The sequence below is a fragment of the Haliotis rubra genome, unplaced genomic scaffold (genome assembly GCF_003918875.1).
Source record: "Haliotis rubra isolate DU_JTF1 unplaced genomic scaffold, ASM391887v1 Scf188, whole genome shotgun sequence".
NCBI lineage: Eukaryota > Metazoa > Mollusca > Gastropoda > Lepetellida > Haliotidae > Haliotis > Haliotis rubra.
In genome coordinates this window covers 504,345-530,843 of record NW_025765869.1, presented here as the reverse complement: position 1 = coordinate 530,843, position 26,499 = coordinate 504,345, and the positions used below count along the sequence as shown (strand labels likewise).

At 43.5% G+C, this 26,499-nt stretch overlaps 1 protein-coding gene and 1 long non-coding RNA gene across 5 annotated transcripts; both read right to left on the bottom strand.

Annotated features, from left to right (window-relative positions):
- Positions 1-70: 70 nt before the first annotated feature.
- LOC124274133 (ubiquitin-conjugating enzyme E2 J1-like) lies at positions 71-26,410 on the bottom strand. 2 transcript variants are annotated; one of them, XM_046709455.1, is made up of 7 exons: positions 26,269-26,410; positions 21,037-21,110; positions 14,806-14,938; positions 13,704-13,788; positions 9,852-9,957; positions 9,304-9,424; positions 71-2,685 (listed from the first exon to the last, which is right to left on the bottom strand). In XM_046709455.1, the coding sequence occupies exons 3-7, from the start codon at positions 14,815-14,817 to the stop codon at positions 1,825-1,827; spliced, it is 1,185 nt and encodes a 394-aa protein (XP_046565411.1). In that variant the 5' UTR covers positions 14,818-14,938; positions 21,037-21,110; positions 26,269-26,410; the 3' UTR covers positions 71-1,824. The 2 variants fall into 2 exon arrangements, with proteins under 2 accessions (XP_046565411.1, XP_046565412.1); XM_046709456.1 differs by having other exon boundaries at positions 13,704-13,813; positions 14,823-14,938.
- Positions 11,929-13,697, bottom strand: LOC124274134. 3 transcript variants are annotated; one of them, XR_006897867.1, is made up of 4 exons: positions 13,562-13,697; positions 13,276-13,509; positions 12,884-13,013; positions 11,929-12,573 (listed from the first exon to the last, which is right to left on the bottom strand). It is a non-coding gene; the product is annotated as an uncharacterized LOC124274134 (long non-coding RNA). The 3 variants fall into 3 exon arrangements; XR_006897866.1 differs by lacking the exon at positions 13,562-13,697 and having other exon boundaries at positions 13,276-13,555; XR_006897868.1 differs by lacking the exon at positions 13,562-13,697 and having other exon boundaries at positions 12,910-12,987; positions 13,328-13,555.
- Positions 26,411-26,499: the final 89 nt, after the last annotated feature.

Below are 26,499 nucleotides of genomic sequence, written 5' to 3'. Positions count from 1 at the left end.
TAACATCCTACTGACATACATACTGATCCTAAATTCTGAAATGGGGAGGTAAATAAAACAAAACATCAAAGAGTCATCCATATCTATTTCTTCCAATGTTTTACACCATTTGAAACACATAATGACATTATCAGAATTCATATTAAATATATTTATGCCGACACAAAGAAGCATAATTTCAAGTACAATTCTATATACAACATAAGCCCCAGTCCTACCGATTATATCACAGAAGTCATATAATGCATATTATGACACAACAATCCAACTAATTATCTGTAGGCCATGGATTTCCATGTTTGTTTTCCCAAAGATATTATTGCTAGAACGGTACCATGAAGATGCCGGATTAGTTCAACATACTGCAATACTTTCCTGAATTCATTCTGATCAACATCTAAAACAATGATTGAACACATTTCTGATCGATATCACCTTCCAAATTCCATTGTCATTTTCCTCATTTCATGTGACCCCGATGGTCTTTATCTATATTGATGTCACCCAAGTATGTTACCTGTATAAGTTGTTATAAGTATTCTGTTTAAACATAGACATTCTAACAACTGTTTTTGAAAGGCTTATTCATTGAACAACACAGATTTGTTAGCCAAACAATCTCATAATTATCACACCATGTCCTGTTTAGTAACCAACCTCCAGCCAACACTGACTTCATCCCCCTTCTCATTACTCATCCTTCCTGAATAGGAGGATATCTCCAAGGCACCTTCACTCCCACCCACCCCCACATACATACACCTGTAGGGAATCTGTACTGGCACTACCAGGACACCTGTTCAACAAGCCCTGCATACAACCATCCCAACACAAACTATTGCTGTAGTGTAGAAGCACCGGTACAAATTCACATTGCTCTCCGAACCATGACACCCCATCTCTCACATATAGTAGTCATCACAAGAATAATGTATACCCAGCTCAGGCAGTTGGAACTACAAGAACATTTGTATGTTTCTGTCATGCATTTTAAGTCAATTAATTTCATTCACAATATATACTGAAACATCAAAAAGGTATTTTGTATTTTGTACTGGTACATTTAATACTTGCTACTAGATGTACCTGGGGTATCATATTTCTACAACATGAGCCGAGAGACTCTTCTACACAAAGAGCTTCAAAAACCCAAAGTAGAACAGGCTAGCTTCTAGGACTAATGTACAGTAGTCATACACACACAAGAGAGCATTATATTTACACTCTGAGAAAAGGATTGTCTCATAAATTGGTAGTACCTTTCCCACCTGGAAATATAGGTTGCTTGCCTGCAATTAGTTTGCAAAAGTTTAGTGCCCAAATGACTTTCTTCTTTCCAGATACAAGAATGCTGAGGTTTACATTTCATATGATATTGTGCAAACAATAACCTTCAAATAAATAACAAAACAATCTAAATCAACAAACAAAAGCAGGAAACACTAGACTCAGTAGTGCTGTCTGTTCACATAGAGAAAATACTCTCCCAATAGTGAAGATGTACCATCATATTCCATCAAGTGGATCATGAGTAAATCAACTCACACTTTTACATCACCACTTCCATATGTCCATTTGAAATATTTTACAGGCTGCAGCTTTATAAACTAAAGCTAGTCTGTTGGCTTGTGGCTTCCAAATGTAACATTTGTGTGTGAAGAAAGTCAACCATTTCACCCAGTTCTTAGTGTATGAGCAACCTCTACAATTTGTCACAACCAAGTCAGACTCTTCTTGCTTCATCCTGACAATTGTTTTCAAGATCATCAACACAATGGCTGAAGCTGTTAACATTAACAGTTTCATGTCCTAGCAGCAGTAACATCACATGGACACATTCATGGTGTAGAGACGCCGGATCAGTAGTAGCAGTATTGTCAGGCCCACCACCAGAATCAGTGCCGCAGACACGATTCCTCCTGCATTAGGCTGACCTTGACCTTCATTGAAGACAGGGGCAGGACGAGGGGCTGTTGTCTGCGTGACAGTAGTCTGTGGCCTTGTTGCCTGCCGCTGTCGCACACCCTCTGTTAAGCTTACAGTGGGTGCTGATTGTGTGGATGTCTGCACCGCTCCTGCTGTTGACTGAGATGATGATACAGGGCTGGGACTTGACTGGCTGGAGGTCGGTGTGGTGGAAGGTGACTGGGTTGGAGCTGACAGGGACGTGCTGGGTGCTGGAGACTGCACTGTGGTTGTCTTTGTTGAGTCAGTTGAAGATTCTGAAGGCCTCTGCTTTTCTGACATTACCGGTCTGCTGCTTGATGCTGTGGTGCTCGTCTGGCCCATGGGTGGCCGAGGGAACCACGGAGGCATGTGGGCCATGTGAGGCATCTGAGAATTACTTTTCATTGTTGAAGGGGGTTGGAAAAATGATGGATGCATGAAATAAGGTGGAAATCGAGGAATTTGACTGGCAGCATTGCTAGTGTGGTTTTGCCATGCTGGTGGAACCATGAAAGGGGGTGGTGGGAAGGGGAACTGCTGGAGTGATTGGTTGCCAGGGCTACCATGAAAAGGAGTCATACCAGGAGGCATTGGCCACGGAAAGTTGGGAGGGGAAGGGGGTGAAGGCGAGGTTGCAGAGGCACCATCTGGGGAAGCTGTGCTTTCATTGGTAGGTCCAGATGAAGCTCCACTCTCATTGGTTGGTGAAGAGCTGGGTTCTTTCTTTTCTTTCTCACCCTTAAACACAAAATATATGATTATGTAATAATGTCTAATGGAAACAAAATAGAATATATTCTATGAAACAAATGCCTTCACAAATGTTTACATTAAAGTACTTGCAATGAAGGTACATCTTTACTGAAAACTCAAGAAAACAAGATTTTTCCATGAATTAAAACTGATGACAAAGCTAGAATTTTACATCATTTTGGAAAAAAATCCTGTGACTTATCAAAATATGTAATTTTATGATAAAATTAATATTTTATACTTATCCTGACTCATGATTATTTGATTTCTCATCCTCTCTTCCGAACGGTCAAGTGGAAACTTGAATCCTTTCAATTCCCTTAAAGCGAACATACAATCATTCACCCTTCATTACCTCCCTTGGTTTCCCGCCAAAACCCGGCACGTGACCTCCCATGCCTTTGGTCCTCACTCTCTCCGAAATATGCCCCACTCAGGTCTACAGGGAAACCCGTGTGGTGAGAGGGGACGGTTGGGAGGGCATCATCTCATGAGTCAGGATAAGTATAAAATATTAATTTTATCATAAAAATTACATATGTTTCCTTATCCTGACTCATGATTATTTGCTTTCTAAATCCGACGGATAGGCGGTGGGTCAGCCACCTACGGGATTCCCTGCATGATTGTATTCCCGTCAGCGTTCGCTCGATTTACCCCCTGGGAATTTTCTTCATCTGCTGCTAACTTCAATATTATCTTGATGTTAATTGGGGGACCACCTTCTTATACATTCGTATTAGAAGTAAACTTCTTAAGTTTTGTGGATTTAGTATACTAGACGTTGTGTTGTCTAGATATTCTGCAACGATCCAATATGTTTACGGTAAGAACATTACCGAAACTGGTATCGCAACCCATCTGTTAAGGCAAGAACATTACCATAACTGAGTCTATGTATCACTCATGCGCTGTCTTATCTCGTAAAACAGGGGGAATATGGACTCTTAGCCGGTGGCAATGGAACAGTTGCCTGGCGTCAACGAGTCTGCGTGACAAGGGTGAGATTCTTCATCGTCTGGCCGGCATAGTGAGTTGCTGCGCTACGACTAGAGGGCCGAATTGATGTATACCAGATACATCTTCCGTGGAGATGTCTCTCAGGTAGTGGTTAGCGAAGACAGTGTCTGACTTCCAAAAGCAGCCTTCCATTATAGATGATATTGAGCAATTTCCATGTAGGGCGAGTGTCGAGGCCAATGCTCTTACTTCATGTGGGTTAGATGCTCTTGGAGGTTCTAATCCTGCTGCTTTGTAGGCCCTTAAGATCACCGCTCTGATCCAAAAGGAGACCGTAGTACGGGAGACTTCTACCGTCGTAGCGGGTGGTAGCGGGATAAATAAACGCTTGAACTTCCTCCTTCTCGTGCAGATTTCTGCAAGTAGATTTTCAGCGCTCTGACCGGACATAATGATAGATCTTGAGTGTCCTGTGGATAATGCTAGATAGTTGATAATGCTGGAACGTAGAATTGACGATCCGGTTGTCCCGGTAGCTGGTTCTTGGCTATAAAGTCCCATCTAAGGCCTAGATGGACTGCTTCCTTTCTTCCCGTGTCGAATCTCGTACGGCTGAAGTCAAGGGCGTGTATCTCAGACATCCGAGCTGCAGTAGCCAAGGCGAGGAGGAATATCGTCTTTTGAGTTAATAACTCAAATGTTGTCTGTGTCAGCGGCTCATATACCTCACTTATGAGGTGCTGTAGTACTATATTGAGGTCCCAAGCTGGTGCCCTGAATTTCTGTTGTTGATCTTCTAACTTGAATGATCTCAGCAGGGCTACAAGTTCAGGCACTTTGGTCAATTTCACCCGTCTTCATGGTGATGACCGAACTGATTGCCGCCAGATAAGTAGACAATGTGGAACCCTTCAGATGTCTAGTGGACCTCAAATGACACAAATAATCTGCTACTTGTGGATTAGTCGCTCTTCTGGCCGTGAACTTATGTTGAGCAGCATACTGTTCAAAACTTCTCCACTTGTCATCATATAGATTACGTGTAGATCTACGTAGAGCTAAGGTTACTGCCTTGGCTGCTCTAGTGGAGTATCCTCGACTCTTCAAGCAGTATGTGATATGTTCCATAAGTGTAGCTGGAACGCTTTTGGGGTGTCGTGTCGCTGCTTGGTGTGAGGATGGACAAGTAGATTCGGCCAGTCTGGGAGTCGTAGTACAGGTTCGCCGTGAAGATCTATGAGGTCTGGGAACCATAGTCTTGCTGGCCAGTAAGGCGCTACCAAAGTCAGTTGTAGGACCCTCGTTCGGCTGATCTTGCGAAGTACTTGTGGTAACAGGATCGGTGGAGGGAAGGCGTAAGCCTTCATCCCTTCCCATGATATGGCTAAGGCGTCGACAGCCCATGCCAGCGGGTCTGGCACTGGCGAGACAAATGTTGTCACCTGATTGTTGAAGCGCGTTGCAAACAGATCTATGTGAGGACAGCCTAGTTGGGCTATTATCCACTGGAACACCTCCGGATGTAACTTCCACTCTGTGGGAGATGGCCGTACTGGTCTGGATAGAGCGTCTGCTAAGATGTTCTTTGCCCCTGGGATGTGGCAAGCCCTCATCTTCAGGTTGATTTTGTCTGCGATGTCGAATAGCTGGAACATCAGTTGAAGCAGCGGCACTGATCTTGTGGACCCTTGCAAATTTATGTAAAATGCCACCGCGGAGTTGTCTGTGTGTATCATCAGTACCTGATTCTTTAATTGCGCCGCCCAATGTAGTACTATTACTGCTTTCAGTTCTAGCTGATTGATGTGCAGATCCTTCTCTGTTTGTGACCACCGCCCTGCCATAACCTTGTCGTTGAGATGTGCCCCCAACCTTGGAGGGACGCATCCACGTAGAGATGTCTGTTGTAATTTGGCTCTCTCAAATAGGTTCCACCGCAAACATTCGACTTTATTGTCCACCAAAGCAAGGCTTGCTTTAGATGTTGTGGGATGGAAAACATCTGGACATCGTCTAGATGCGCTATCAGGAACCTTTGTAGCGGACTAAGTTGTAATCTTCCTCTGCGGGTGAGAGCCTGTGCCGACGTCAATAGACCCAAGATTCGCTGCCACGTTCTCAAGTCTAGTGGATTGTTGAGAGCGTCTGGTATGCACAACTGGATGCTCTGCCATCGGTCGTCTGGCACCAGGATGCGATTTTCTGACGTCAGGAATCTGATGCCTAAGAATTGTAGATCTTGGGTCGGTTCCAACTCCGACTTCTGATGATTCACCAGTCAGCCCAACTGTGTCAATTGGGTGATCGTAAACTGCAGTTGTAGTTTGAGTTGATCTGCATCTTGATGTGCCTGGATGCCGTCGTCTAGGTAGAAAGCACTTCGTAAGCCCCTCTGATGGAGATAAGCGACAATCGGTTTGGTTATTCGCGTAAATGACCACGGGGGCGGACGAAATTCCAAACGGCAGTACCTTCAATTGGTAATGACGATCTTCGAACAGGAATCACAGGTATTTCCGTGATTCTGGATGTATTGGTATATGTAGATAGGCATCTTGCAGATCTATGCTGGCCATGAAGTCGTTGGGTCAGATAAGATGTCTCAGCTGAGGTAGATGTGACATCTTGAACTTCTCTGGTTTCAACAGGTAATTCTTGTTGAAGCTCTTCATATAGAAGATTAGACGGAACTTCTCTTGGGAGTTCTTCTTTGGTACTAGGAAAATTGGAGAGTTATACCCAGGCGTCAGTCTGCGTTGATCGACTACCTCTACAGCATCTTTTACCACCAACATCTCGATAGCTTCGGGTGAGCTTGTCTCGCTGTAGTTGAGGGAACTTGAAGACCAACGGTTGATCTGTCAATGGTGGTGTCGACTGCAACTGGATGCTGTAGCCCTCTCGTAAGACTTCTGTGACGTAATCGTCCTGTAGTACTCTCCAATTTTCCCAGTATAGGCCCAGACGTCCACCCACGGATGACGGTTGTACCGGAACGGCTGGGGGTGGAAGCGACCTTCTCTTCAGTAACGGGATCTTCTGCCACCGCCGGAGATCCTTCCTCGGCCTGAGTAACTTCTGACATTACTGGGACGACGAAAAGACCCCGAGTTGCCGCCACATGAAGTCGAGAACTTCTTCTCTTTGGCTCTCTGAATACCAGAGAAACGGGATCTTAGTTGACTACGCTGAGTTCATTGACGCACCATGGTGTTCATCGTCTGTACGGACTTGATCAACATCAAGTCTTTTGAGTCTTGAGATACTTCACGTGACAACTGCCGGATGCCGCCGTCAAACAGGGTAGGCACTGCCCAATGCTTCCTTAGTAAAGGTTTGGTGTCGACATCTGGCCACGTACTGGAACTCAGCAACCCTTGTCGACGTAGAAGGGTGATGCCCGCCGATGTAGAAGCCAAGTGATCGGAGATAAACTACTGATCTTTGCGCTGGACCACTAAGGTAGACTTGATCATCTTTTCTTCTTCCGTCTTAGGATTCTTGAACCTAGATCTTGCTAACCCGTAAAAGGCTCTACGGGTTGTCGTATCAAGTTGCGCCAGTCTCTTATCATCTACCTTGTAACTGCGAGACTTCGAGTCAGTGACCAGATATAAATCTTCATCAACTTCTGGCACCTTGTCGAACTGACTCATGTTGTGATGTCGGAATCGTCTAGGGTTAAACTGCGGAATATGTTGCCCCTGTGTCTTCGAAGCCTTCTCTGATACCTGGGCAATGGGCTTCATTGGCGGGATAGTAATTGATTCGTAGTCATCATCCTTCATACAGTACGTCTCATCAGGATTAGCGTCTCTAGACAGGGACGATAACGGGAGACCATCAGCCACCCACGCCAGTACCTCAGCTTCAGTGAAGATGGCATCATCTTCTTCAGTATGCTGTACTTCATCTGCCAGGCCGTGATGTGAGATGTCTACGTTGACTGCTGACGACGTAGTAAAGGACCGGTCTACCATCATCTCGTCTACTGCAACGCTGCTCTCAAGAGCCGTCTGCTTCTTCTCCCGGTCTAGCCTCATCTCCATCGCCTGCATCACCCTACGGGTGATTGTATCAGCAAAGTCTTCAGCGTTGACCATTGGATGCTGCTGCGGGATTACTGCAACTGTCCCCGTCTGTCGGCCTCAGAGACGGGTTAGCGTTAGCAGACGCTAACTGGTTCCCGCCTGACTTTTGCTGTCTCTGGTTCTGCAACAGCTTCAATAGACTGCTTGCGTGAAAGTGAGTAACTTTCGATAGTCTAACTGCATCACTGCTCTCGGTAGACCGCAACGATGACATCGGCGATGTCATGCTTCTAATCTGCGCTGACAGTATCTCAGGACTGGAAGATCTCTGCGACACTGAAAGGAAAATCTCCGGCTGCAACACTGGAGGACTGCCGAAGCTGGAACCATCTGCTTCAGCGCCAGGCACATCAATATCTGTTGATAGACGCTGCATAGACGTAGGTAGCGACAACTGGATGATGATGTCTGCTTCCCTGAAGCAGTCGTCTCGATCCTCTTATGTTGTGATGCCTTCTCTGCTGGAGGGGACTTCCTTTTACTTACAGTGTGTGGAGATACCTTCTCCCGTACGGGTGACATCACAGACTTCGACTGGGATGACATCGTATATCAGTACAGCTCAACCCGTAGTCACAGCAACTCACAATTCTCACGACTGTATCACCTTCTCACGCAGTCTGGTTAACTGTACCAACAGGTTGTGTAATATTAGAATCAAATTCGCAATCACATGTGAAAAAATTAAATTCAATAAATACACATATGATTATACACAATAATCAACATCAAGACATATTCAACCCGTAAACCAGCCAAGAAGAACACCCAGGGTGTAATTCAAGCGTAGAGACGTGATGGATCACTGTTTACACTTGCAAAATGTAAACAAACAGTCGTCTGAAAACGGAGTAAAACGTGAATTAATTTGACATGAAATGTACAAATTCTGTTAATAATATGATGAATAATATATTAATAAACACATCCACGGCAGAATTTGTGTTATAATTCCAAAACTTTTTAAGTTATAGGCCGCGAAAGGACCCTGAAGTGACCGCCCAACCGTCCGCTAGGGCGATAGAGGAGAGAGTGAGGACCAAAGGCATGGGAGGTCACGTGCCGGGTTTTGGCGGGAAACCAAGGGAGGTAATGAAGGGTGAGTGATTGTACGTTCGCTTCAAGGGAATTGAAAGGATTCAAGTTTCCACTTGACCGATCGGAAGAGAGGATGAGAAAGCAAATAATCATGAGTCAGGATAAGGAAAAATAAAGAGTTTGTTTGAAATCAATTACAGTGAGTGAGCGAGTTCAATTTTAACCATATTCCAGCTATATCACGGCGGGGGACACCAGAAATGGGCTTCACACATTGTACCCAGGTGGGGAATCAAAGCAGGGTCTTTGGCGTGACGAGCAAACGCTTTAACCACTAGGCTACTGCCCCGAAATCAATTACAATACATTAACACTAGTTCAGTACATGCAAATTATCAACTATTGATAACAGGGAATAATAACCACAAGTAACTTCAATGAAACACTGCCCCCTCGACCTCTTCAATACAGTTGATAGATACAATACCCCAATTCATCAGTCAAGCATGACTACCTGGAAGTTAATCTGGGATGCCAATTCCTTTGCCTCCTGTTTTGTTTTCTCCGATGCTTCTGTGACTGGCTTGAGGGTGTTGTTCACACTACCACACGTTGTACATTTGAAGTCCTGTGACCTGTTGGCACATTGTTCAAAAGAAAACTATAAATCCTGATTAAGACAGTGATCTGATCAATGGGTACTGCATGGCAACATACTATTTGATGATCACTGGGTAAATACTTTTCCCGTGTCACGATTACCACATTTCTATCCATTATCCCATGATATTACAAACTATTTATTTCTGTCTCTATGTTTGGTCAAGTTGGCAACACTAAGCATAAGCCTGGTAGCAGTCGGTGGCTGAAGGGTGAGAGCATCTACAGAATAGAGCCCAGCCATTAGCGTGATGAGAATGTTTTCCCACTTAGCTGCAGCACAGAAATACAAATACACTTTCCACTTTGACAAAATTTGTCCATGTACAGACTTAAGCCCAGTCACATGTGTGATGCGCAAATGTTATCCTACTTGGTAGAGCCACATATCCTTACACTTACTTCTTTGATAAAATCTTTCTTTCTTCAGCACTATAGTCCAGTGATCCAATTGCACCTCCACCATGGGTGGGCATAAACCCGATGATAGCTAACAATGCAGTCCGAACTGTGGGAAACATGGGAAACGTGCACAATTTAACATTCAATAGCTGTACAAGGGTCATCCTGGTGGAGAGAGACAAAGCAATTCACCTGTCTGATTCAACTATCTCCACTGTTTGTATTTCATTATCAATATCATGGCGATAGACCATCCCCACCTGGTCATAACCTTTTAACAGATGAATTACAGACTTGAAAAACCTTTTGATTACAGGAATATGAGTTATAGGCAAAGGGAAGTAACCCTAAACTGCAGATTGTGGGTAAGATTAGTCTTCTTTTTATACTACTACTACCAGGACCTTTTAGACTACTTACTGGATCAGGACCTACAGCCCACTTCCTGGATCAGGAGCTTCAGCCTACTTCCTGGATCAGGACCTTTAGCCTACTTCCTGGATCAGGACCTTTAGCCTAATTGCTGGATAAGGACCTTCAGACTACTTCCTGGATCAGGACCTTCAGAATACTTCCTGGATCAGGACCTTCAGTCTACTTCCTGGATCAGGATCTTCCTGGAGCCTACTTCCTGGATCAGGACCTTCAGACTACTTCCTGGATCAGGACCTTCAGTCTACTTCCTGGATCAGGATCTTCAGCCTACTTCCTGGATCAGGATCTTCAGCCTACTTCCTGAATCAGAACCTTCAGACTACTTCCTGGATCAGGACCTTCAGCCTACTTCCTGGATCAGGACCTTCAGCCTACTTCCTGGATCAGGACCTTCAGACTACTTCCTGGATCAGGACCTTCAGCCTACTTCCTGGATCAGGACCTTTAGCCTACTTCCTGGATCAGGACCTTTAGCCTAATTGCTGGATAAGGACCTTCAGACTACTTCCTGGATCAGGACCTTCAGACTACTTCCTGGATCAGGATCTTCAGCCTACTTCCTGGATCAGGATCTTCAGCCTACTTCCTGGATCAGAACCTTCAGCCTACTTCCTGGATCAGGACCTTCAGACTACTTCCTGGATCAGGACCTTCAGACTACTTCCTGGATCAGGACCTTCAGCCTACTTCCTGGATCAGGACCTTCAGACTACTTCCTGGATCAGGACCTTCAGACTACTTCCTGGATCAGGACCTTCAGTCTACTTCCTGGATCAGGATCTTCAGCCTACTTCCTGGATCAGGACCTTCAGACTACTTCCTGGATCAGGACCTTCAGACTACTTCCTGGATCAGGACCTTCAGCCTACTTCCTGGATCAGGACCTTCAGCCTACTTCCTGGATCAGGACCTTCAGTCTACTTCCTGGATCAGGATCTTCAGCCTACTTCCTGGATCAGGATCTTCAGCCTACTTCCTGAATCAGAACCTTCAGACTACTTCCTGGATCAGGACCTTCAGTCTACTTCCTGGATCAGGATCTTCAGCCTACTTCCTGGATCAGGATCTTCAGCCTACTTCCTGAATCAGAACCTTCAGACTACTTCCTGGATCAGGACCTTCAGCCTACTTCCTGGATCAGGACCTTCAGCCTACTTCCTGGATCAGGACCTTCAGACTACTTCCTGGATCAGGACCTTCAGCCTACTTCCTGGATCAGGACCTTTAGCCTACTTCCTGGATCAGGACCTTTAGCCTAATTGCTGGATAAGGACCTTCAGACTACTTCCTGGATCAGGACCTTCAGACTACTTCCTGGATCAGGATCTTCAGCCTACTTCCTGGATCAGGATATTCAGCCTACTTCCTGGATCAGAACCTTCAGCCTACTTCCTGGATCAGGACCTTCAGACTACTTCCTGGATCAGGACCTTCAGCCTACTTCCTGGATCAGGACCTTCAGACTACTTCCTGGATCAGGACCTTCAGACTACTTCCTGGATCAGGACCTTCAGTCTACTTCCTGGATCAGGATCTTCAGCCTACTTCCTGGATCAGGACCTTCACTTCTTCCTGGATCAGGACCTTCAGACTACTTCCTGGATCAGGACCTTCAGCCTACTTCCTGGATCAGGACCTTCAGCCTACTTCCTGGATCAGGACCTTCAGACTACTTCCTGGATCAGGAGCTTCAGCCTACTTCCTGGATCAGGACCTTCAGCCTACTTACTGGATCAGAACCTTCAGACTACTTCCTGGATCAGGAGCTTCAGCCTACTTCCTGGATCAGGATCTTCAGCCTACTTCCTGGATCAGGAGCTTCAGACTACTTCCTGGATCAGGACCTTCAGTCTACTTCCTGGATCAGGATCTTCAGCCTACTTCCTGGATCAGGATCTTCAGCCTACTTCCTGGATCAGAACCTTCAGCCTACTTCCTAGATCAGGACCTTCAGCCTACTTCCTGGATCAGGACCTTCAGACTACTTCCTGGATCAGGACCTTCAGACTACTTCCTGGATCAGGACCTTCAGCCTACTTCCTGGATCAGGACCTTCAGCCTACTTCCTGGATCAGAACCTTCAGCCTACTTACTGGATCAGAACCTTCAGCCTACTTCCTGGATCAGGACCTTCAACCTACTTACTGGATCAGGACCTTCAGACTACTTCCTGGATCAGGATCTTCAGCCTAATTGCTGGATAAGGACCTTCAGACTACTTCCTGGATCAGGACCTTTTAGCCTAATTGCTGGATAAGGACCTTCAGACTACTTCCTGGATCAGGACCTTCAGACTACTTCCTGGATCAGGATCTTCAGCCTACTTCCTGGATCAGGATATTCAGCCTACTTCCTGGATGAACCTTCAGCCTACTTCCTGGATCAGGACCTTCAGACTACTTCCTGGATCAGGACCTTCAGCCTACTTCCTGGATCAGGACCTTCAGACTACTTCCTGGATCAGGACCTTCAGACTACTTCCTGGATCAGGACCTTCAGCCTACTTCCTGGATCTGGATCTTCAGCCTACTTCCTGGATCAGGACCTTCAGACTTCTTCCTGGATCAGGACCTTCAGACTACTTCCTGGATCAGGACCTTCAGCCTACTTCCTGGATCAGGACCTTCAGCCTACTTCCTGGATCAGGACCTTCAGACTACTTCCTGGATCAGGAGCTTCAGCCTACTTCCTGGATCAGAACCTTCAGCCTACTTACTGGATCAGAACCTTCTGTGACTACTTCCTGGATCAGGACCTTCAGCCTACTTCCTGGATCAGGATCTTCAGCCTACTTCCTGGATCAGGAGCTTCAGACTACTTCCTGGATCAGGACCTTCAGTCTACTTCCTGGATCAGGATCTTCAGCCTACTTCCTGGATCAGGATCTTCAGCCTACTTCCTGGATCAGAACCTTCAGCCTACTTCCTAGATCAGGACCTTCAGCCTACTTCCTGGATCAGGACCTTCAGACTACTTCCTGGATCAGGACCTTCAGCCTACTTCCTGGATCAGGACCTTCAGCCTACTTCCTGGATCAGGACCTTCAGCCTACTTCCTGGATCAGAACCTTCAGCCTACTTACTGGATCAGAACCTTCAGCCTACTTCCTGGATCAGGACCTTCAACCTACTTACTGGATCAGAACCTTCAGACTACTTCCTGGATCAGGATCTTCAGCCTAATTGCTGGATAAGGACCTTCAGACTACTTCCTGGATCAGGAGCTTCAGATTACTTCCTGGATCTGGATGTTCAGCCTAATTGTTGGATAAGGACCTGCAGCCAATTTACTGGATTAGGACCTTCAGTCTACTTCCTGGATAAGGACCTTCAGCCTACTTCCTGGATTAGGACCTGCAGACTACTTCCTGGACCATGACCATCACACTACTCTGACTAGGAAATTCAGGGTACTTACTGGACCAGGATGGCTGCCAGGATTCTGGGTGATGGCCCGATATACTTAGACAGATCTTCTTCAAGATTTCAAATCTGCCATTCGGCTGCAAAACAAGGATATCATGATACCTACTGTACAAAAAGCTGGCTTGACAGTTTGTGTCTGTTTGGACTTGTTTTGCCTGTTGTCCGGGGCAGTGAAACCATCTACCACCAACCTCTCCTAATATTACCGTAACCATTTCCTTAAAGCTTTGTACCCATGGTAAGGGCATCATTTTTTATGTGTTTTACGTAGCCACCAAATTCTGAACATGGGGGGAAAAAAAAAAAAAAAAGAAAATTTAATAAAGACAAAACTATCCGAATAATGTTCTTGATTCTCATTTATTGTAATTCTTATTACAATTTCTCAATTTCTTTGGACTTGTGGCAGCGACTGATTAAACAATTTTAGATAGAAAATCTTTTATGACGAGGCGGTACGTCGCACGATGAGAAACACAAAAAATAGAAATGCTGCCCTAACCAAATGCAAAAAAACCTACTTTTTGCCACTTATTCCCAATGTGTGCAGATAACCTGTGGAAAAATGTGGCAGACTAGTGGGTGAGAGGGTGTAACATATGGTTTTCCAATTCTGAGCATTGTAAGAGACACCATAGTTAAGATATTTCACATCAAGTTTCATGGCACATGTCCCAAGGGTCTTGTAGTGTCAGAGGAGATGTTGAAAAAGGCAGTTAAACTGGAAAACACAGGTATGTGAAAGCCACGGTAAGTAGTAATTAAACTATGCCCCAAAAATGGAAACTGTTTGCAGTATACCTGCTACATACTCATACCAGAGATATATATACAGAAATTGTCAAGTAAAATGCTGAAACTGATATTAACAACATAGCTTCTGACATGGCCAGTTTTCTAAATGGATTAGAATTCTGGGCGCATATTTCAGAGACACCATCGCTGGGATAATTCAAAGAAGGTTTCAGGTCCCATAGGTATTGTAATTTCAGAGGAGATGTTGTAATGAAAAATGTTGACTCTAAGCTAAAATTGAATCGGCAAAGAACATTCTAGCAAATTGAAACAGAAGCACAGCAAGCAAGAGGACTGACTGTGAGCATCATGATGCTGGGGGGGCTTCATGGGGTACTCGGGGGGCAGGATGATGCGCCCATGGAATATGCCACTTTCAAACTCCGAGTCAGAGGGTCCACGGATGGTAAAATGCCATTCAAACAGATTGTCCTAAAACATAATGTATGCATCTTATGAAGCATAAGACTGAATCCATTCGGTACAAGTGTTTTGGTGGATTATTACTGTTCAGAAGAGTTTTCATTAAATAAAGGTGACAAATAAATGAAATAAATTAAAACAACAAATGTTTACTCATAGAACATGTCATATTTATAAAGATAATGTTATTTTCTGCTTAAAATTGATATTTTATACTTATCCTGACTCATGCTTAATTGCTTGTCTTCTTCTTCTTGCGAACTATAGTGGAACACTTGAATCCCCTTTTGAAGCTCCCTTAAAAAAAGTGGACGTAAAATCACTCACCCCAGTTGTCTCCCTTTCCCCCATCTTTTGGCGCAAAAGTTGGTCACATGATCGGCCATGCTTGTCACTCTCTCCGTATGTTCGAGCCCGACACTTGGATTTGCAGGGAAATCCAGATTGCCATGAGGGGAGGTTTTGGAGGGCTAACCTCATGAGTCAGGATAAGTATAAAATATCAATTTTAATCAGAAAATTACATATTTTTGCCTTATCCTGACTCATGCTTAATTGCTTGTAGAATCTGATGGAAACGGTGGTGGGTCAAGCCACTCTGGATTCTCTGCTGATTTACGTCCTTATACCCCCTTGGGAACTTCTAATGGTATTTGTCCTTTCTTCCAGCTTTCTCTGATGAGTGGGGGGGACCACAACTTGTCAGATTTATCCTGGAAATCTTCTCCTGACATTCTGTGTGGATTTATGCAACTCCATCTCTTCATGCTTGCATCAAGTGGAGAAGTGACCCTACTTCGTGTACAAGTAAGTCCTTACAAGTACAGGGTCCATCACTCATGCTAGCCTGTCCTAGACGTGCACATGGACTTTAAAACCGTAACTCTGTTGAGTGTTTGGCTTTTACAAGTCACGTGACAAAGGGGTGAGATTTAGTCTTTGAGGTACCGCCAGTTGTTGTGCTACAACAAGGGGCCCAAACTGGTGGATGCCGGAGAAGTCCTCTGTAGCCATGTGTCTGAGGTAGTGGTTGGCAAACACCGTCTTCGATCTCCAAAAGCAGCCCTCCATTATTGTTGAGATGGAGCAGTTTCCATGCAGAGTTAGCGTGGATGCCAGTGCTCTGACTTCATGAGGATTGGAGGCTCGTGGAGGATCATGTCCTGCTGCTTTATAGGCTTTCAATATGACGGCTTTCATCCATATTGATATAGTTGTACGTGAGACTTCTGTAGATGTCTCCGTGGATAGAGGGATGAAAAGGCGCTTGAATTTTCGTCTCCTCAATTTAGACCTCTGTAGATATATTTTCAATGCTCTGACTGGACATAAGGATCGATCTTGCGTATCCTGTGGTCCTAATATCGACGAAAGTGCTGGGATATGGAATTGTCTGTCTGGTTGACCGGGCAGTTGATTGTTTGCTAAAAAATCCCATCTTAGTCCCAGATGCACTGTGTCATGATGCGTGTCAAATATTGTTCTTCCGAAGTCTAGAGCATGAATTTCTGACATCCTTGCCGCTGTTGCTAGGGCTACGAAGAACAGGGTTTTATGAGTTAATTTCTCATATGATGTCCTTTCTAGTGGTTCATAATCTTCACTGGTAAGATGCTGTAAAACCACATTGAGATCCCAAGCCGGCTTTTGAATTTCCTTTGTTGGTCTTCCAACTTGAATGAGCCGAAGTAGTGCCAGTATCTCTGGTACTTTGATCAGTTTTAGACATGATTCCATCGTGATAACTGTGCTCAAGGCCGCTAGGTATGTAGAGAGTGTAGATCCCTTTAATCGCTTTGTCAGTCTCTAAGATGACAAAGATATTCCGCCCACTTGAGGATGTGTTGCTTCGATCGCAGTGAAGCCTTTATTCCGCATATTTCTCAAAACTTTGCCACTTGTCATCATACAAGCTACGGGTTGATCTCACGTAAGGCTAAAGTTACTGCTTTGGCCGCTCTGGTGGAATATCCTCTTTTCTTCAAGCAAGTCGTGATACGCCCCATGCGTGTAGCTGAAACATTGTTGGATTTCAGTGTGCTTGCTTGGTGTGTGGATGAATCAGTAGATTTAGCTACTTGGAAGTTGTAGGATTGGCTTTCCTAGATCTTGTATAAGGTTGGGAAACCGCAACTCGCTGGCCAATAGGGCGTGACCAAAATCAGTTGTAACTTGTTTGTCACCTTGATTCCCTGTAATACCTTCGGTATTAACGCTTCCTAGTCCACCATAGAAGATATGGTTTCAATCCGTCTGGTAGTCCTATGGAGACCAGACGGTTGACATGGGCGTTCACAAACACTTGTAGTGTGCGCAATTGTAGACCTCCTCTGCGAGTCATGTCTTGTGCTGACGTGAGAAAACTGAGTAGGCTCTGTCAACTTCGTAGTGGTAACAGAGAGAGTAGTGCTTGAGATACCATGGCTTGTATCTAGACCCAACTATTCTTTGAGACGACAATGCGATTCTGCGGTGAGATGAACATCTTCCCAAAAATCTGCTCATATCCTACGTTGTAGGTACCCTTGCCATGTCCGTAATGGCAGCGAAGCAACATGTCCGATTCTGGCAACATGACTTGAAGTTTATTTCTTCAATCTTCCCATAATATGTTAAAAGGACTTGTCATCAGAATCGCCACAAATGCAGTGATTATGCATAATTCGTCGTCTCTAGATGGCTGTCTCGAGCAGAAATCGTCAAACGTATGTTGCTGCAATTCGTCAGATTACCAATCTTCAAACTGCAGGGAAGGTCCTTATGACCCGTGAAGACGGTCAAATCACGCTGTACCCTGCTAACTGGACTGTAAATGGAGCCTTCCTCCCATGTTGAAAAGTTGTTTACGATTGTAGATAACTTCCTGACACGTGAGCTGTGCCTGACTTCTGCACTGGGCGTTGTCTCTCATGGACCAATAAGATTGCAGCATTTGATTCATCTCAGATTCCCGCGATGTGACGTCACTGGTGTTGCAGGAAAAAGATCCTTGTAAAATCTTGTGCAGTCGTTGATTTCTCTCATCAACACTCGGCCTTGTCCGTAACTTCCCGGAATACACGAGTGAACACATGTATAGCAGGCTGAGTGGAAAACGCGCGAAAGATTTCGCCGCGTAATACCAATGTAGGTAGACTGTTTCCCTGGCTGTTGTGATTTTTCTCTTCTTCACTGAAGATAATGCAGTCGTCATTTTATACAGATGATCAGCTGAAGTTCCATACTTGCTTAACGTTGATACTTGTAGCCTGTAGTCATCAGTCTCAATGAAGCGCCTTAAAATAACCGATTGTGTTGAATACACAAAGTTATTGTAGAGTTGCCATAGTTCTTGTCTCTAGCTCTCTGAATTCCTGCAAATTTAGATTTGCCAGAGTAGCGCTGTGATGTCTGTCTGAAAACGCTGGCCAGTGTATCGATGGACTTCTCTGGACTCCTTCGTAACTTCTTTAGCCACATCCTCAATTTCCTCTGCCAAGATATTCGTTGCTGCCCATGGAGCTCTGAATAGTGGTTTTGTGAACTTCTCACTCCATTTACAAGATGATAGTAGACCTTGTCTTCGTAGCAGTGTTAATCCAGCCGATGTAGACGCTAGATGTTCTGACATGAACTGTTGGTCTTTCCTTTGGGTCAGTAAAGCTGAGCAGGTCATCCGATCTTCTTCAGATGTTGAGTTTGCAAACTTTGCAATTAGGGTTTCGTTGATGGCTCTTGACCTGGCTAAACCAAAGAAGGTACGTCTAGTGGTTGTGTCTAGTTGCGCTAGCTTCTTGTCTTCCACTTTATAAGTCCTGATGCAAGCGTCATTGATGAGTTTATAGTTTTCATCTACTTCTCGGGTCTTCATGAACGGTTCCATGTGATGTAGTGAAAATTTCTTGGCATTAAAAGGTGGAATGCTTTGACTCTGATACTTCGTTGCCTTCTTGAAGGCTGAGCTGAGGTTGTCTGGGACGTCCAATACAGGTTCTATGGGTGGCAGCGTTAGCGTGTCAAAATTGTCGTTAGACATCATGTAAGTGTATGCTTCATTATTCTCTTTAGATGGTGATGCAAGCTCCAGACCATTAGCCATCCAGGATTTGATCTCTGTATCGGAGAAGATGACTCCTCCATCATCTTCCGGTTTCGATGCGCCTCGCTCAGAAGATCGCTACATTGGTCCTGATCTCTAGGTGGAGATCTATGTGTAAGTTTGGCATGCGAAGGCACTCGCGAAAGTGCCTTATTGGAGATGTGCTAGGTGATCTGTATCTGCGCGGCATGCACGACCATGAAGACCTTCCCCAGGATCTGTGCGACGGTGACCTGTCTCTATGAGCTGTATGCCTCGCGGAAGGTGTATAATCTCTTCTGCGTGTACGCTGTAGACCTCTGGTGATTGTCTGAACCGAGGATGAAGATGATCTGAGATGCCTTCGTGAATGCTCCTTGTCTATTGCAGGAGTCTCTTCATAATTGCTTGCTTCCTTCGCGGAATGCCTTCGCAGGTGCTGTCTCGGGTTGTTGTTTCCATGAGTGTCTTCACCAGTGGTTCTTCTGCTAATGCCTTCACGAAAGTGCCGCCACGAGAGTTGCTGTCTTCATGAGCCGCCCTTCACTCTAACGTATTCTTCGGTTGCTTCCTTCATCCCGGCGAGGTGTAGACTATGTTCGTCCTCCTTGCAGACTTGTCTGCTTCTCTGCAGTCTTCTCTTGAGCGTAACCTACGCTCCATCAGGTCCATCATCTGCGGGTAAACTGCTGCATAAAGATGCCCGGGTTGAAGGTCTGGCGCTTGATAACTGTTGTTGTTGTACAGATGACGCCAAGATCTGACAGTGCTGAGGTGTCATCTAAGGACTGCCTGTCCTCTGGTATTTGCAGTCTGCGAGATAGGACGCCTGATTGCGTTGATATAGTTGCAGACGCCAGTGTAGAAGAAGATCTCGTCTTCTTCCTCACCGGTACTTCAGGGATGAGGATCGGCGGCTCATCGTAAACGTCTGCTTCATCCGATGGGTTGATATCTGCGGCGAAGGACCTCGACTTCTTCGCTGCCCCCACTGACGACTTGACTGTAGACTTGTCTGAAGACGGCTTAGTCTTCACAGCAGACGACGTCCTGGTCTACTTGGACTGCGACGAGGATTGTTGAGTCGATGACGATCTTTCCCTAAGGCCGGAACCCTCATTCCTCTGCTCTGAAGACATCACCGGCAGCTCACTGGAATGATGTACCCCGACAAACAACAACCCACGGTTATTAACGCATTCACCCTGTTGAGACATGACTTGCAATTGCTGCCTCAACTTGTCCTTGGCACGTCTATGAATAGAATAAAAATAATTAGAAAATTCAATTTGAGATAAATGCTGACAAAGTTTACAGCGGAGGCTGGAAGAACATATAGAAGTGCAGTTAGGACATAATAAATGCGGATCAGCAGCTGACAACCGAAACCTGCAAGAAATGCAAGTCTTCATGAAATGTAAACAAGTTGAGACATGTTGTCAACAATGTGAAAAACGGACAAATTTAGAATAAATTTCAAACCATATTGCTGGTAAATCCTTGCTAAAGCCCTTATACAGCCTAATTTAGTATAAAAGCCTAAAATTCAAAGGATATATGCCGTATAGGGGACCCAGGCGCTCTCACAACCGTCCACTAGGGCGAAGAAGGAGAGAGTGACAAGCATGGCCGATTATGTGACCAACTTTCGCGCCAAAAGATGGTTTCAAGGGAGACAACTGGGGTGAGTGATTTTACGTCCACTTTTTTTAAAGGAGCTTCAAAAGGGGATTCAAGTGTTCCACTATAGTACGCAAGAAGAAGAAGACAAGCAATTAAGCATGAGTCAGGATAAGGAAAAATAATCATATCTTGTAACAAAGCACAATTGTTAACATGTGTACTGAGGAACTTACATCTACAAGTTCTGGAAGAACCTTCTTAAGTTCTGGACTGAATAGTGGTTGATGAGTCTGTGATTAGTTAACTACAAATACTCATATTGAGTAAACTCTGGATATTTGTAAACCGTCATGCAAACACCTACAATACTTTTCACTGTAACCATAGTAACATCAAGGGTGTGAGCATGATCTCTGAATCTGCTTACATCAAGAGGCTGAGCAAAGTACTGTTCTGTCGGTTCTCTCAGCTCCTGTGCCTCCTTCATTAGCCGCTTCACGGCTGAAACAAACATCGGATCATGTCTGTATACACGGGCCGGGAGACAGAATGAAACAAACATCAGGATCATGTCTGTATACACGGGCCGGAATCATGTCAGTATACACAGGCAGGAAGCATGATTAACAAATCTTTTTAAGTGAGTGAGTGAGTTTAGTTTCATGCCGCACTCAGCAATATTCAAGCTATATGGCGGTCTGTAATAATCGAAGTCTGACCAGACAATCCAGTGATCGAGAGCCCAGATCTAGATTTAGCTCATGTGGGTACTGTACCCACTGTATTTTTTGGAGTGGGTATTATGAATGTTGAGTAGGCATTTCATTTTCCGCTACCCACTGCTTTCAAAATATGTGCGATTTCAGTCATTTTACTAACCTAAGTATTATGTCATTGAGTAAGTTTACTAAGCTGGTATGTTCTGCCTTATGTCATACCTAATCAAAACCAACTTAAATATAATGGAAATGATTTCATAAAAAATCACTCATCCTATACTGACAGTACGACACTAGTCCTATACTAACAGTACAACTTGCTCATAGCAATCGATATCTTTTTCATTACGCAAGCGATTTTTATAAATATATTCTGTACGCATTTGTTTTAAACGTTTTGCGTATCTAACATTTTAAATGCATAATTGGTACGCAACAATTATTTTTCAATGCGTAAATGAAAATTTTCTATGCATATTTTACCCGGATACGCAGCTTATCTGGGCCTCTGGTGATCCACAGCACGAGCATCTATCTACGCAATTGGGGTATGATGACATGCGTCAACCAAGTCAGCAAAACGTTTGAAGACAGAGTGGGTGTAACATCTATAACGAATTGAGGCCATAGAGGAACACAACTTGGCTTCCTAGTGACAATCAAACCTTGCACATCAGACTTTTAAGATAAGATCACCATGCAGTTTCTCCATAATATACAATTACATGGACTTGTGATTGACCAAACAGACATTAGACTAAAGCCACCCTCCAGACATATGGATAAAGGTCAACAACATTTCACCATGAAGACTTTCACAACATTCCAGATTTTCTGGATGTATCAACACTGCTATCTAGATATAATATGTGTTATTACATAGGTAGTATTTTTCCTGTATCACGATTGGTCAAAATACTCGTCACGCCTACAAAACACTATATTGACTTGAGTTACTAAAAATAGACAGGGAATCCCTTACTTAAGGGGCTTAGCCTGCTTTTCAGCTTAATCAGATCACTCGGTTTGATGTCATTTCCTCGCGACGCCAGCTTATTTTTAGCCGCTCAGCAATGGATTCAGCTGCCAGAATAGAAATCAGCTGCTTAGCTGATATTACAGATGACAAACAGAAGGAGATCTTGGAAAATATTGATTCAAAGAATACTAAAAGGCCAACTAACACTCCTGTGAAGGTTTTCAGAGAATATCTACAACAAAGGGGTAAATCAGCTGATTTTGAGAACTTTAGCGAAGATGAACTTGATTCATCACTGGCAAAATTTTAATTGGAAGCCAGGTCAGAGAAAGGAGAACACTACAAGCAAGTAACTATTAATGTCTTATCGACATGGCATCCAAAGACACTTGAGGGAAAGGGAGGCAACTCTTGCTATCAAATTGTTAGCTAAAATTATGTCCCGAGTTCGAATGAAATATATGTATGATCACTTTTATCATTATTTTTATTTATTTGGTCTATATCTTACAGACGATCCCTGATGTCCAGTGAGGACTTTCATCAAGTACATTAGTCGCTTGAATAAAGATTGTCCAAAACTTTTCCAGCAACAAAATTCAGAAATGGAAAATGGAAATTTATATCATGCGGTTCCCCTTGGACACAACCGGGTTTGGTTTCATGATGCATGATGCTTAGCACAAAAGGCAGGTCTTTCACAAAAATATACAAACCACTTAGAAAAATTGTCTTTGATGTTGTTTATGGTACATTTAATGAATTATTTTGATTGTGAAGATATGTTAAGTACTGATAGCTGTATCCCGGAGATGACACAGTGTGTGCATTAAAAGTTTATGTTAAAACCTGTTTCTTTTCTTTATATAATAACACAATTATACAGTCCATTTGAGTCAGAAACACACCGATGAATTGCAAATGTTATCATTGTACAAAATTGCCACATAAATATAAATAGTACACATGTTTATCATTTACTAATACCTAACAGTTTTCTTATATTTGAAAATATTCCGGACTCCACCAAATAAGTTGTTTAAGAAACTATCATTAAAGTATTGACACAGTTCACTGTTTGTTACGAGGGAGGAGTGCAGAGAAAGGGACACCCAGTGGTGCGAGAAAGGATAGAGACGGCACAGCACAGGTTAATGAATCAATAACTTTGTGGGCACTTGTGCACGTGCTTCTCGAACACCTGGCTGTCCCTTTCACTGCACTCCTCCCTCGTAACAAATAGTGAACTGTGTCAAAATTTTAATGATAGTTTGTTAAACAACTTTTTTAATTTTAGGACATAAATTCTGTAAACAAATCACAGAGTTGGTCTGATGTTTTGATTATGATCAGCTTTTCATTGAGTATTATATGTTTATTAGTTTTCGAAAGTTAGATTGCAATTCATCGTCCACTTTTGAGTCAAACTGACTATAGACTGTTGTAGAGGTCGATATTGGTTTTATTGACCTGAGTAAAACAATATCGACCGAGCTTACCTATATCTACTTTGTCTCCTCCACCACACGCCTTATTTCACCATCTGGTATCTTTTTCATACAATAATATAGTAACCCTGATATGCTGAAACAGGCCTCCAGATAATTTTTCAACATCAGGAGTACGTACTTCCTATTTTTAAATATAGGAGTACTGGAAAACTTAAGAGTACATTTTAAGCACTTGAATGGAATTTAATGGAGTATGTGATCTTGTGTTTCAGATCATATATGCACAACAACATTGCTACTCTTGTGTAAACAGGTAAAAAAACAATAAAAATACTTTTTTTCAGATAAATATGTCTGTAAATGATTCTAAGACCGTACACCATTGCTGTGGTGCGTATCTGCTATGTTTTCTAAATTATTTCCTACCAGTATCGCGCATTTTTTTATCCGTATTATTACCTATACGGCCCTTATCTGGAGCCCTGCTGAAATTTTGAAACTGGTGCAATAAACAAGCTTGGGCAATGGATGGGACCTGCCCCAGCTGGGTCAGATGCAGGTGATATCCATGAATAACTCCTCCAGAAACTAGCTGTAAATTATCAGGACAAGCGTACAGTGGAGAACAGATGAGAGCTTAGACTAATGCTTAGTCTCTGAATATATATAATTTTGATGGTAACAAACAAGCCCATTTAAATTCAAAATGGGCCCTAGGGAGACCAGAGATTCAGAACCTGAGGAAATCTAGACTTGCTTTATTTAGGGCTTTAGCACTGCAGAGAGGGCTTGGCAGTAGGGAAAATAATGTGGTTCAGGGACTGTGAGACAGACTAATGAGAGCTACAAGTTGTGTGGACCAGTGACCAGGAGTACTTGTGTCAGTACAATCAGCCTTGTTCATGTTGTTATGGAGGTGAGATGTGAGGACCACAAAAAGAATGGTTGGGTTAGTGAGTTTAGTTTTAGGCTGCTTTTAGCAATATTCTGGTGGGGGACACCAGAAGTGGGCTTCACACATTGTGCCAAATATTTTTTGGGAGTGACTGAACGTATTTGAAATACGCCATATAATTATATTCATATACATGTAACCAGATACTGATATGGTAGACAGTTAGATTTATGAAATTCTGTTTGTCTGCTGTTATGATTTTGTGTTGAGGCACAAAGCTACCTGTGATTCAGTGTGAACAGGGAGAATAAATCTATCCAAGGACAATCAAGGATCAGACTAAATGTCAAGTCCTATCACCACAACATACAACATTATACGTCACAGAAAGGTTGAATTTATTCCCATAACATGCCAGGTTGCATAATGCTACCACAAATGCTTGATTAAAAGTGTATATCACCAGCATTAAACTGCAAACTTTATAAAAGGAGACTTGTATTCACTAATAGTCGCCATTTGATACAAACATTAAAGGAATTTTTGCTCTCTGATTTCTGCGATGCTCTGCTCATTGGCCATGGTCTCTTAGTATATGGGTGATTTCAACCTGATCAATATACCCTGACGATTGCATTGCTCGCACTATATCAGGTGAGTATGTGCGCCGATTGAGTGCACTAGCAGTTCCATCGGTAGGGCTGGATGCCCAGTCGCTGTCATAGAAGTTTTATTGACAATGGAACCGGAAGTTAAGTTATATAAAAAGTAAAACAAACGTTAATATTATTTTCCGAGATTGTTATTAAATCAACTGCCTATAGAACTAAAAATAGCAAGCGAAAATTCAGCAAGATCAGTTTTCTGCTAGTGACAGGCAGTATATAAACAGGAAGCCATGTGATCACAACGCTCCCTCAGAGGGCGGAGCCAAAAGTATGGCTCATACAAAATCCCCGCATGTGGTGAGCAACAGTTTCGCCGATACGATGTCATCAACACTATTTTTGTAGGAAAAAATTGATATTTTTGTGTGAAATAGATGAATATATCCTTTATCACTCAAGGTTAGTAAAATAAAACCTTTAAACTTTAAATGATATTAAAGATAAAAAAATTAAGTTTTTGTCTTTACATCCTCGAAACGAGATCAGGATACAAAAACTCTGCCTGGGATGGAGGGCATTTCACATTTTCAATTTGATGCAGACCACTGCTAGTTGTAAATGCAAATCAGTTGATGCATACTAAAGTATCAACTGCCAGTTCAGATAAGGACATACGGAGATTAAATAAAAGATCTACTTATAGGTGGTGTCCTAATGACTGCCTATCGTCATGCTGCTTGACAGTTACACACGCACAAACGCGCGCGCGCACACACGACACATTAAATTTTTATCATTTTCCGATATTAGCCATTCTGCAATAAACTTGTTTGGTCAAAACAACCCAACAAAGTGACAATACGCAGGCATCTGTATGAATACTACAAAATCGGAGCTGGCTGATATCAGAACGAACACGACAGGTGCCCGTCACTTTAACATTAGTACTTGTCGGGCCCCAAATGTAAAAGCCGAGGTGGTTTAGCTGCGATCGAAAATTAACAAACCTGGACTGCGCATGTTATATCTTCCCTCCATGGCTTATGGTAGACAGAATATCTTTGCACAGAGTACTGTGACGCTCGGAAAAGATTCAATTACATCAAATTACGAAAGTGGTGTTGTTGACAAACGTGTCTCTTTCTAACCCTTCCACGATCAATGGAATAGTAAGGTGCTAAATGATTGGCTACCCAGTAAGTCTAGCCAATCATATGTTGTGTTACATTTCACCAGTC